The following is a 13335-nucleotide window of genomic DNA, read 5'->3' on the forward strand; positions in this document are numbered from 1 at the left end:
AGTGCACCTCCGTCCAAACTACCTACAGTACATCCTTACTTCCCCAGCACATGAACCTCTTCCGAGCAGTAATTAGTCTGTACCAAACTCGGTGGCGGTTTGAGTGAATAAATGAGTAAAGGCCATTAAGTTCATTCCACTTACAGTAGAAGACAGATTTGATTTCGGACCACCAGGAGTGAAGGGCTAGTGCAGAAAACCCATTCTGCCACCTACCCCTCCGATCCAGTTATTTATCTTTCCTCTTTTTCTGTGTTTTGTTTTTCTTTCTCTCTGAATTCCTGTTTCTTTACTGACATTTCTTACACCAGAAGTTTTGATTAATGCCAGCTGTGAACTAGTTTCTGAAATTCTTTTGCTTTATTCCCTCACTGCAGATCAATAAATACCCATGTTTTATTTCCCAAGCTTTGCCTTCCTCCATCCGAAAAAAAAAAGCAACCTCGCCTTTTTTCTGTTTCAGGTTTGTGTTAAAGGCTCACATATTAATAAATCTGTAGTTTACCCGCTTGCTAAGGTATAGGTTTTTTTTGTGTGGAATAGTCATGAGTAAGTAGTGTTATTGGCTTCAATTTATCATGAGCAGGAGTTGCAGAATCAGGTCTTAAACGTTTTGTATTCCAGTCCAGTTGTCTCCGGAGTCTTGAGTTTGCTGGTGATTGACTGCAGGGTGGAGTGTGCAATGGTAGAAAATAGCCAGATCTAACAAACTATTAGCTCTTTCCAGGAGGTGGAATTTTGAAAGACATCTTGTAGAGTTAGGGCAGCTGTAACTGTTTTTAGAATTAACTTCCCTCCTCACACCAATGCTACAGGGAAAGGGCTTTGATCATTTGGGCCATTAGGCTTAAACCGTCATTGCACTAGCCCCAGAGAGGACTGGGAAGGGAAAGGGACTCCCATCACAATTTCTCCTCTGCTCTCCTCTTTCCTCCAAGTGGAAAGTAAGTTCCTGCACCTGAACAGGGTCCAGCTTACTTCTGTTCCCCCAGTTCTAACTAGTTTGATGGCCGGCGTGTTGAGGAGGCTTTGCAGAAGGAATAGTGTCCGTGCTTTGCCCGAACTCTTCACTGGATGTGAAGCCATGATATAAGCATCTCTAATACAGCTACGCTGGGGATTGACCAAGGGGTGAGGAAAGGGATTTCCTCCTGTCCCTGGCCATTTTTGGGATAGTCAAAATCAAGCCCTTGGTAAATTACCCGTTAATCCTCACCGTACTATTATCTATGGTTTGCTTGTTCTTTGTTTGGGGCTTAAAGAGGGTTATAATCTGTCTACTGCTCAGTGTTCAGTTTTTGCTGAGAAGTTTAGTTTGTGAGAGTGTGTGTATGAGGTTATTTTCTCAGTACGTGTAATCGTGAGTGAGAGATGTGAATAAGCTGGGCATGGTTTAAGTTAGTCACATTCTGATCAATTTCTCAACATTTTGGTCAAAGGGGAAAACAAGGTTTTGGTTACATATAGCAGAACAGAAGAAACAGCAAAATTAATGACTTTGGGAGATCTCTTGAATATGGAAAAACTGTCACAAAAATAATGCTGGGAAACAATTTACATATTTGGTTTTGTGCTTTTTCTAGTAATAGTCAACATACTTTCAAACAGACAAATTCAGCTTAAGATTTAGGTCTGATATTATGTTTAATTTTTTCTTTTAAATTTTGAATACCTGGGATGGTTTTTGATTAGTAACAATGCTGGTTTTCCTATACTAACCAGAGATCTGTCTGATAAATATATTTCATGTGATTGCAGGCCAAGCTGATTTGCATTAATGGACAGAATAAATTTGAGCAAACTGTCTGCTTATGTTGGTTGAATCATGTTTCCTTTTTCTGTTCAATATTTTTCATGCCTTAGCCCAGTTATTTCTAGTTAAACTTGATTATATGCCCTTGGTTATGCCCTTTCACCTGTTGAGGTGAAAGATTGTAGTTTGAATATCAGAGAGAGATTTAAGTCTTATTGTATTCAAGATACAAAACGAAGGTTGTAAAAAAATAAATTCATATACATTAGTACTGTAAGTGATCCCATGCAAAATGTAATGTCACAGTAACCTAATTAACATCCTCTGATCTGTAACGTGTTTCTCTTGGCTCTGTCTTATAAATCCCGCACTACACAAATTGGCAGTTGCAAAATTGTTCAGATAACTTAAAATTGGTACAGAAAAACTGTCTCAAACGGTTTCTTTTGGGACTGTTTACTGTACCGTGCAGTACTATTCTTGGTACACATTAACAGGTAAGTTCTTTTGGGGCAGCAGGCAGTTTGTTGCAATGTTCACGGAAGTTGATCCAGCCTAATGCAGATTTTAAGTGGTGTCAAAGCTAATACATTCTGAAACTAAGGGAGAATAATAGTGTATAGTAAATGTCAGTCACCTGCAGTTGTATATTTTCACATATACTCCTTCTACGTGAGACTAGGTATGGTTAGCATTAAATCTGTACTTAATAGGCTGTTGCATTCAGAATTTTGATGCATATCCTCTGTGCCTAACATATTGTGCAAAATCTGATAGCCCAGCAGAATGGGATGCATGTTGTTAACCTAAAACTCCTCTGTTATTGTGAGTACTGTCACTGGTCTTTAGTGCCCTCTATTGGGTAATACAGAAATTTCATAGGCTTTGAAAATAATAAAGGCATCAGTCAATGAGTATCATTTTTAGAGTGACCAGACAGCAAGTGTGAAAAATCAGGACGGGGGTGGAGGATAATAGGTGCCCATATAAGACAAAGCCCCAAATATCGGGACTGTACTGATACAATCATTTTTTGTATAAAGAAACTTGGTAGCTGAGAGTTGAAAACCATCAGTGTCTATGGCATGTGTAACTATTGCTTCAGCTTCACTAAAAGTATGAGCTCCATCAGCATAGCCCCATGGGGTTATGCTGACATATGCTCATGGGGCTTATAACAGCATTCCAGCAAGCTCAGCTTTTTAAGAGACTTCTTGCAGTTCAGAACCAGGACCCCCAGAGAGAGCAATTCAGGTGGCCTCTCTTTGACTCTTGGCATTGCTAAATGAATCCAGAACAAATGAGGCTCTGAGAATGGCAAGGCAAACATGACACCCTAGCTCAAGGAAAGGTTTGTGGGTTTTGAATGGAAAAAACTATGGTTAGACATAGTATATTTCACATTTGTGTTAATTGTGACCATTTCGTGCAAGTTCATATGTACTAGATCAGGCCTAATGCAAAGGTCAAAAAAGACAACTACCAGGCCCCATTTCCTAAAGGGATATTTGAAGGTGCAGCCACCTCTTGTCTGTTGAGTTGTGAACATGGTAAAATGTGCCAGATCTTTTTAGTCTTGTTTGATCCCTAGGGAAATAAATTTGTCCCAGTGCCCATGAGAGTAATGGAAGCTCCCCACCATTTTCCTCTCGAGACCTATTAATTTGCTTTTCCTGTTTTGCTTATAATTTTACCATTTACTTTAGAAGTGCTTCCTTAGACATATATGTCTAGTTTTAGACAGAGGACTTGTACTGGAGTGAATTTGGCTTAATCTGTTTTTAGTTCTCCCAGCAAGATAACATTTTAACTCTAAATTGGGGTTTTCCCTAGTCTATCACACTCATCCTACCTCCCAGGTAAATGAACCTCTTACCTGGAAGTCACTAGCTGAAATCCAGACAGCTGGTAGTGACTAAAGACAGCGTTATCTGTTGGCTTAATGGTGGCCTATATGAAATGAGTTGATAGCCTCAGTCTAGAAGATAAGTATTCCAGATATAAAACTCACCATCATGATTAACACTCTTGTTGCTAGTGGCAGGAGAGAGACCATGGATCAATGTATGAATGTAGAGGAGGCCACTACAGAGCGCCACAGGCACCTTAGCAGGGCTGTATGGAGGAAGCTTGCACTGCCATTGCTTGCACAGCTCCTGTGACTACATAGAAAACTCTGGCAGCCAGTGCTGTCAACATGCTGCTAGGTTTCTAAAGTCAATTTTTATTCATGGTTTACAAGACACAAACATGAGTTAACTCATTTGCTATCAGCATTTAGCAAGTATTGTTCTTTCATAGTGTCTTTGTCATTAGCTTTGAGTTAAGTCATTAGTAAGAGAGGGTCTTTGTTAAACACTTTCTTTTCTTTTGAAAAGAAAAGTAAAATGCAGTCCAAAGATTTTAGACCAAAGGTATCCTCCCAAATTATACAGCTTATTTATTGCCAGGTAAATCTTTATTTTTTTAATAGCTTCAGACCACAGAAAGCAATTGTTATGGAAAGTTGTCTTCTGGCCATCACGTTGTGATGCATGGCTATTGGTGACAAACTATTCAGCTTGTCTGGAGGACTGCTTAGGTTTCTGACTGATACGCCACTGTCACTGTGGTTTACATTGCTCTTCTCTTCCTGTACAATAGCTCCCTCTGCTTGAAAACATCAGCGTAATTATAACCTAGAGCAGAATGAGACCCTTGTTTTGTATTTGCCGGATTGGTGATTTTTATACTAATTCTTCTTCTATGTTTCATTCACTGATGTTTAATCTGTACAGATATTTGGCTTGCAGTGGGGGCAAGTGAGACACTGCAAAATAATAATAGTCCTGCTTTTTGACATCTTACCCTGACCAAGTCAATATAAAGAATTGTGCAAGGACTCTGGCCTTTTCCATGTTAGCAACAGAACCAGAGCTGGTTGGTATATTTTCAACTAACTGAAATTTAATTGAAAAAAGCTGTCTCGTCAAGGCTGAAAAATTTTGGTTTTGATGAAGACTTCATCAAAAGGAGAGAGAGAAACTCGGACTATAGGCTGGTGGTTACAGTGCTTGCTTGGAACAAGGGAAACCTCAGGTTCAAGTCCCTGCTTTGCATCTATCAGTGATCTGGGATGAAAATCTCTGCAGAGCAAGGATTTGAACCTGCCTCCCCCACATCCCAGGTCCTAATTGCCAGCTTCACACAGACTCTTTTCCCCACCACCCCTAGAAACTTTTTCTAGCATAATTTCTGACTTAGCTGTGCCAGCAAATCCCTAGTGTAAAAGCAGTTACACCAGCTAAACTGTGCTTATGCTGGTATAGTCTAAGGGCTTGTCTACACTACAAAATTAAGTCGACTTTATCTAATTCGACCTCAAGCCCCCGAATTAATGAAGTCGATTGTGCGTGGCCACACCAGGCTCATTGTCTCGAGTGCGTCCTCAATAGCAGAGCCTGTATCAATGCACAAAGCAGTGCATCGTGGGTAGCTATCCCAAAGTGCAACTTGCCGCGGTGTGTTTTGGGAAGTTTGTGATGGGAACATTGCGTCGACATCCCATGATACACTGTGCTCCCTCCCTCATATCAATGACAAACAACCCAGTGGTTTTTGCGCTTTAAAACCACCATGCGTATGCCATAACCCCAGAAGCATGGAGCCTGTTCAATTGTGCACTCTTGCTGTGAGCATCTCAAACACCTTGCGCCTTCTTCTGCAGTATTTCCAGAGCCGAAGTAGGGCCCACCGCGTGGAACATAGTGATGTCCTGCAAGCAGCCCTGCTGCAAGCCATTGAAAACGCTTCACAGTTGCTGTTGGCAGTCACAGAGCAGCTGCACTCTGTTGAGTGCCATTTCTGGTCCCCTGAAACAAGCACTGACTGGTGGGACCGCATCATTTTGCAGGTATGGGATGATGAGCAGTGGCCACAGAACTTTTGAATGCGGAAGGCCACCTTCCAGGAACTTTGTGCAGAGCTTTCCCCTGCTCTGCAGTTCAGCAACACAAAAATGAGAACTGCTCTGACAGTGGAGAAACAAGTGGAGATCACTATTTGGAAGCTTGCAACGCCAGACAGTTACTGGTCAGTCAGGAATCAATTTGGAGTAGGTAAATCAACCATGGGAGCGGCTGTGCTCCAAGTGTGCAGGGCTATTAATCGACTTCTGCTACGAAGGGTAGGGTGTCTGGGAAATGTGCAGGACATAGTGGATGGTTTTGCCATGATGGAGTTCCCTAATTGCAGTGGGGCGATAGAGGGCCTGCATATCCCCATCTTGGCACCAGACCACCTTGCCAAAGAGAACATAAACTGAAAGGGATACTTTTCAATGGTGTTGCAAGCGCTGGTGGATCACAGGGGACATTTCACCGACATCAACGTAGGATGGTTGGGAAAGGTTCATGACGTGCGCAGCCTTAGGAACTCGGGTCTGTTCAAAAACCTGCAATCTGGGACTTTCTTTCCAAACCACAAAATTAACATTGATGACGTTGAGATCATCGCTATAGTTGTCCTGGGGGACCCAGCCAACCCCTTGCTCCCATGGCTCTTGAAGCCATATACTGGCCGTCTGGACAGCAGTAAGGAACGGTTCAACTATAGGCTCAGCAAGTGCAGAATGGTGGTTGAATGTGCCTTTGGTCATTTGAAAGGGCACTGGAGAAATCTATTAACAAGGTTGGACCTTAGTGAGGGGAACATCTGTGAGCCTGCTGTGTGCTCCATAATATCTGGGGGGAAAAGGGAGAAATTTTCCGCAGGGGTGGGCAGTTGAGACAGATCGCATGGCAGCCATTTTTGAGCAGCCAGACACCAGGGCAATAAGAAGAGCATAGCATATCTGCGAGGCTTTGAAAAGTCATTTCAATAATGAGTCACAGTAATGTGAGCTGCTTGTCTGCATTGTGCTTTCCCAAACCTTCACCTGGCTTGTATCACTTCACCTGGCTTGTCCCTGTAAAGCCAACCCCCTGCCCAAGCCCACTGCTTCTACTCAATAAAGTACATTTATTTCTCGAATCCATTTGCTTTATTTAAAGAAACATAAGTAAAGAGGGAGAACAGAAAGAAAAGGTAACTTTGGGGAAAAGGTTGTAAAGTTGGAACGGGAGAAGCGTTTTTGGCTGTTAACATAACACCACATTCCAGACCATCAAAGGTCTGTAAATGGGCGCCTTCTGTTCCTTGTACCCTCCCCCACACCCCTAGTTAAGTGAAAGGGATAACGGACTTTTTGCCCATGCCTCATGGAATGCTTTGGGAAGGGTGATTCTGCACCAGGCGATGCTGTCTGTCTGTCCACCAGGGTCTGCAGAGGGATTCTACCCTCTTGCTTCTGTTCCTGCCGTTCAACCAGACGCCTCAACATGTTTGCTCGGTCCCTCATAATCTGAAGCATCTCATCCTGCGCCACACGCTCTCACTCATTGGAAGCTTTCCTGCTCTCCATGTCCATGTCTAACTTCTTGGACAGTGAAATCCTCCATGCTCTCAGCTCTGTGTCAGAGGCATTCGTTATCTTGGTGAACATGTCCTCCTGTGTTCTTTCTCCTCCTTCTAATCACTGAAAGTCTGCTTTCAGGTGTTGATGACCTGCCGAAGGACACATTTCCAGCTGTCAGTCGGGGGGGGGGAGAAATGTAGGACCCATTGTACATGAATAAAATGTTTCCATAGCAAGGCCATTTTCATAAAAACAAAAAAAACCCTTATTACACTAGGTGCAAGCCATAACCTAATCAGAATCTGTAACCGTTCACCGTGCCATTTTGCTGCTCCAGCCATGAAGAGTAGTCCCCCGTCCCCCCAGTGGGTCATGGTTGACTGCACTTTTAATGAAGTTTATGGCAGGCTCATGTCGGGAGCACAGGTAGCTAGTTGAACAATGGCCCTTCCCCATAGCACCACGGGAAGCTGTTTACAAACGGGGTCGGGGTGGGGGGGACGTTTTCACTCCCAAATTGCAGAATCTCTCATGTGTGGCCCCAGTCCCCTATCAGCCACTTTAAACTACTTGCCGACCCATGCCGAACACAGTAAAGGCACATTAGCGGCTGTGTGGTTTGGCAATCCGGAATGTGGGAGGGTGGGGTGGGTCTACGTGCCCTTTTTTTCCCGTGTAAGAGCACTTTTAATGAGAATTTCCCCCGTTTCCCCTAGGCGACCCTATGTGATATCAGTCTCCTGAGGGTAACAGAGGCAGAAAGGAAGGATATGCTGCAAACGTCTGGGTATAGACCCGGTCCTTATGCTGCTATGCTATGTACCACAATGATGCCAGCAGAATTAATTCAGGAGTTGCGTGGGAAAGTGTCCTACCATGGTGGAAGAAATAAGACTGCCCTGCCCAGAAACCTTCTGCAAAGGATTGCAGAGTACCTCCATGAAAGTTTCCTAGAGATACCTATGGAGGATTCCCAGGCTATCCCAGTCCACATAAACAGTCTTTTCCAGGGGCCACCCTCTGCATAGCTGGAGCGGTCTCTTGTAAGCAGAGAACCACACTACCTCGCTTTTTCTTCACAGTAAACATGCAATACCACTGAATGTGTTTAATAACTGTATACTCGCCAGAGGTGCCTTCCTCAGCATCACGGTCAGACACCGTGATGTCCTGCGACCCACAGGGCTCCAGGGTTAAAATATTTCCTAGCTCTCAGGGAGAATAGAGCCACTGCTCGCCTGTCTCCCATTCTCCTCTTCCTCATCCATCATATAATCCTCCTTGTTGTCCCTAGACTCACACACCTGTGAGGTGTTCACGTTGCTTGTGGGGTGCTGGTAGGGTCACCCTCGAGAATCGCATGCAGCTTGTAGAACCGGCATGTGTGGGGTTCAGCACCAGAACGACTGTTCACCTCCCTTGCCTTCTGGTATGCTGGGCAAAGTTCTTTTATTTTCACACGGCACTGCTGTGTGTCTCTCATGTAGCCCTTCTCCCCATTCCACGAGCGATCTTTGCATAGATGTCAGCGTTTCTTCTGCTGGATTGGAGCTCTGCCTGTACAGACTCCTCTCCCCACACAGCGATGAGATCCACCACCTCTTGTGCAGACCAGGCTGGAGCGTGTTTGGGGCGTGTAGTCTCCATGATCAGCTGTGCTCAAGTTGGCACACTCTCAATGCTGATCAACCAGGAAATGGGAAATCAAAAGTTCATGGGGCTTTAGCAGGGGATGGGCTTTTTCTGTGTACCTGGCTGCAGTGCAGCAGAGTTGAGAATGATCTCCAGAGCGGTCACAGATGAGCATTGTGGGACACCACCTGGAGGCCAATTAAGTCAAATTACACAATGCTGCATCTGCACTACCTCGCAGTTGGCCCATGAAAATGAAACTAAGCGCTACGCCGCTTGCAGAGGTGGATTACAGAAGTAGACATCAGAGGCGACTTAGGTCGACGTAAAGGACGCGGTAGTGTAGACACATACATTAACAGGTCGACTTAAGGCAGCTTCCTTCAACCTAACTCTGTAGTGTAGACCAGGCCTAAGTCAGTTTGGGGAACCAGTGTAAACTATACTGGTATAAGAGCAGTTTTGCTAGTATAAGCTACAACACCTTTTGAAAGTTTCCACAAAACAGAATTGTCGTCCTCCGATCAGCTCTAATCAAACTGTCTTCATTGCGCTTCTGTTTAAACATGGCTTTGGTAGTAAGGGTGGCAAAGCTTGCTGTGTCTGTTTACTAGGGGCAGACAGTCTCCCAATTCTGGAGATCCTTCTTATTCCGCCTCTTTGTTTTTAGGGCATCTGATGGGTACCCCCATTCCCCTCCTCTCTAGTGTCAGATGTAACTTGGGGGCATGTAATTGTTAAGTCTTTTTACATAATTTGAGAGGCTTGGCATTTTAAACAACCAAACAGCTGTGCATGTTCACACCTACATGCACACACAAATCTCTGTAGGAAGTTTTCTACCCCAAGACGACTTGTCAGAGGTGCACTGTGTAGGTCTGAGCACAAGTAACAGGACAGTCGAAGCATGCAGGCAACCATGCAGTGAGCTGTGCATCAGGGCCTGGAAAAGAGAGAGTACTAGATCTGATTACCAGACCCAATTCATGCAGGGAAGGGACTGGTATAGGGAGTGAGTGTCCAGTATTTGGGAAGTGTCTAAAACGGAGTCAATCTTGGAGTTGGCTGAAATTAGCTTGTTTTACCTTAACCTGATTCAGCTTCAGGCCTTTTCCTTTTTTTCTCCTGAACTGATTTACTCCTCTCTAATTTCAGTCTTTTGCTGACGTTGCCCCACCCCCTTTAAAAAAAGCTAGTTAATTGTTTATTTGGAGGTGCTTTCTGTGTGTGTAACCAAATATGAATAAAAACAAAGTTAAAGGAACATGGTTTAGCTTGCAAAGTCAAACAGTCAAAAGTTAGGAAGTGCCATTTTTATGGTGGCCTGTGCAGTCTTAATTCTGCCCCCTTGTGCATCCATCCTGTGCACTGAATGAGCTGGGTCCTGTGGAAAACCAATATGTGCTCATGTAATTATAGACACAATGCGTGCACATAAGGGGTATTACAAGCACTAGAGAGAGAGCGAATGTGTGCCACAATCTTAAAATAAATTATGCCTGGTTTAACAATTATGAAAGGTGTTGCAGTGTATATTTTCTGCTACTATATAATGATTAAAATCTTTGGTCATTTTATCTTATTGGATTGAGGATGGATTTTCAAATGGGTAGGCATTTGACGGAAGTGGTACATTAGACCTAAATCAGAAGAAAAACAATTGAAAAATATTCCTAAAAGGAATAAGCAACTTTCAAACCAGTTTATGAATCAATGATCATGAAACATCTGTCCATCTGTGAACTTTCGTACTTTAAACTTTCCCATCTTTTCAAGCAGTCGTTTATCTTCATTAATAATCCTCTCCTGAAAACAATCCTATGTCTTGTTTTTTAGCACTGTAAGTGTCTTTCTGTGTATGTAAAGCACCGTGTAAATGTATAGTGCCCTATATTACAATTATATCAGATTATAATCTGAGCAAATGTAACTGAACACTTCTGTAAATTGTAAGGATTTTTTTTAATGTAACTTTTGTTGACATGAAGCCTTGAAAATCACGTGCATGGATATCGTCTGGCTTTTGGTCATAATAGGGCGGATTGGAGGGGTTGTGAAGGAGCCAGCGCTGCTTTTCCATCTGCAGCTTGGCCTGTCCCCTCCTCCACTTGAGAGAGCTGCTTTAGGAAGGCATAAATCAGCCTGCTCCAGAGCCTGGATTTGTTAATCTTCTGAGCATGGCCCATTTTCCCCCTCTCTCTGTCTTTCAGGCTGTTAGGGTGGTTATATTCATGGACCGTCCTTTTGTTGTGTGTGTTTCTAACCTATGGGATAGCCCCACAGCATAAGATTAGTTATTCTTTTGTACATTCAAAATAAATAACACAACGCATTTATTGGGTTTTGTTGGGGCTGCTTTTTCAGGATCCCCTAGATCCAACAAGAACGGCCATTGTGATCAGCTCTCTGGTAGCGGGTGGAGTAGCCGAACGCGGGGGTGAACTGTTACCAGGCGACCGCCTGGTTTTTGTAAATGAGAAATATTTGGACAATGCCACTCTAGCAGAGGCGGTAGAAGTGTTGAAATCTGTGCCCCCAGGTACTATTCGCCTTGGCATCTGCAAGCCTTTGGTGGTAAGGACTGATTTTTAATTTATTCTATGTTGTCACAACAGTGACACGTACGGATGTAACGTGAGCATAGTCCCCAATTCAACAAAGCACGTTGTTTAAGTCTGTCCCTATTCAAGACATCACCGAAGCAAACACTTAACTTGAAATATGTGCTTAAGCCCCAATCAGTAGGACTTAAGCATGTGTTTGAAGTCAAGAACATAAGTACTGTCCTGAATAGGGATACTTTTTGGATTCGGGACCATACAGCAGACTTGAGAACACTGTTTCATTGTTCATTAATTAAGTTTATTTTTGTAGCGCCATATAATAAGACCCGAGGCCATGAAGTGCTTGCAGTATAAACAAACAAAGAAGCACTGAAAGAGTAATGTAACAAGACTTTTGGATTCTTTCCTTAAAAAAAAAAAAAAAAAAAGTATATACTTGCCCATATCCTTATTTAGCTTCTTTCACCTTTGTCTCTTTTTAGGGCTGTCGACTAATCACAGTTAACTCACGCAATTAACTCAAATTAATCACGATTAATCACAGTTTTAATTGCACTGTTAAACAATAGAATACCAATTGAAATTTATTAAATATTTTGGATGTTTTTCTACATTTCAAATATATTGATTTCAATTACAACACAGAATACAAAGTGTACAGTGTTCACTTTATATTATTTTTATTACAAATATTTGCACTTGTAAAAATGACAAACAAAAAATAGTGTTTTTCAATTCACCTCATACAAGTACTGTAGTGCCATTTCTTTATCGTGAAAGTGCAACTTACAAACATAGATTTTTTTGTTTGTTACATAACTGCACTCAAAAACAAAACAATGTAAAACTTTAAGGCTACAAATCCACTCAGTCCCACTTCTTGTTCAGCCAATCACTAAGACAAACAAGTTTGATGCGAACGCCTGTTCTCACTTTCGGGTGACATTGTAAACAAGAAGTGGGCAGCATTACCTCCTGCAAATGTAAACAAACTTATTTGTCTGAGTGATTGGCTGAACAAGAAATAGGACTGAGTGAACTTGTAGGCACTAAAGTTTTACATTGTTTTATTTTTGAGTGCAGTTATTTTTTTAACATAATTCTACATTTGTAAGTTCAACTTTCATGATAAAGAGATTGCTCTACAGTATTCATATGAGGTGAATTGAAAAATGCTATTTCTTTTGTTATTGACAGTGCAAATATTTGTAATAAAATATAAAGTGAGCACGGTATACTTTGTATTCTGTGTTGTATTGAAATCAATATATTTGAAAAATGTAGAAAACATCCAAAAATATTTAAATAAATAGTATTCTATTATTGTTTAACAGTGCGATTAATCATGCGATTAATCACAATTATTTTTTTAATCGTGCAATTAATTATAATTAATTTTTAATTGCTTGACAGCCCTACTTTTTTACTTTATTTTTTATGTAAACCCATCTTTTTATCCTTTCAATTTATAGTAAAACAAATTCTGTTCTCCTTCCCCTTCCTCATTCTCTCCTTCTCCACGGTCACTTCCCCAGCAGCCCCACCTTTTTATTTATTTTAAGAATTTGGGGCTTTTTTGCTTTCCTGACGGTGTTTTTAATGCTGATGTATGTTTCAACTGCCTTTATAGGGAGAAAGCAAAGAGGAGAAGAACTTTTGCATTGTGGATCCCAGCACCATTGAAGACCACTCTGCATCTCCAGCACCAATAAATGATATTCATTCATCAATAATGCTCGAGGCACCACAGGTATTTGGCTGCTGTTTCGTTCTATTTAAAAGAGATAAGAAGGAAATGAGGTTCTAAAAGCCCCCTTTCACCTCCCAAAAACAAGTGTCCTTCAGAAGAGATGTCAATCCAAGGTTCATTCTGACTGGTGGGAAAACATGCGTCTGGGATGAGCCTTGTATTCTGGTAAACAATCCCTCTCTAAAACAAATCCCAAGATTCA

The 13335-nt window shown here is 42.1% G+C and overlaps 1 protein-coding gene across 1 annotated transcript in view; it reads left to right on the forward strand.

Annotated features, from left to right (window-relative positions):
* Positions 1 to 13335, forward strand: part of PATJ (PATJ crumbs cell polarity complex component) — a 210458-nt gene that overhangs the window by 54197 nt on the left and 142926 nt on the right. The window contains exons 18-19 of the mRNA XM_065409300.1: positions 11184 to 11390; positions 13014 to 13133. Coding sequence (XP_065265372.1) covers positions 11184 to 11390; positions 13014 to 13133 — 327 coding nt within the window. The remainder of the gene's footprint in view (positions 1 to 11183; positions 11391 to 13013; positions 13134 to 13335) is intronic.

The sequence above is a fragment of the Emys orbicularis genome, chromosome 8, assembly GCF_028017835.1.
Source record: "Emys orbicularis isolate rEmyOrb1 chromosome 8, rEmyOrb1.hap1, whole genome shotgun sequence".
Classification (NCBI taxonomy): Eukaryota; Metazoa; Chordata; order Testudines; family Emydidae; genus Emys; species Emys orbicularis.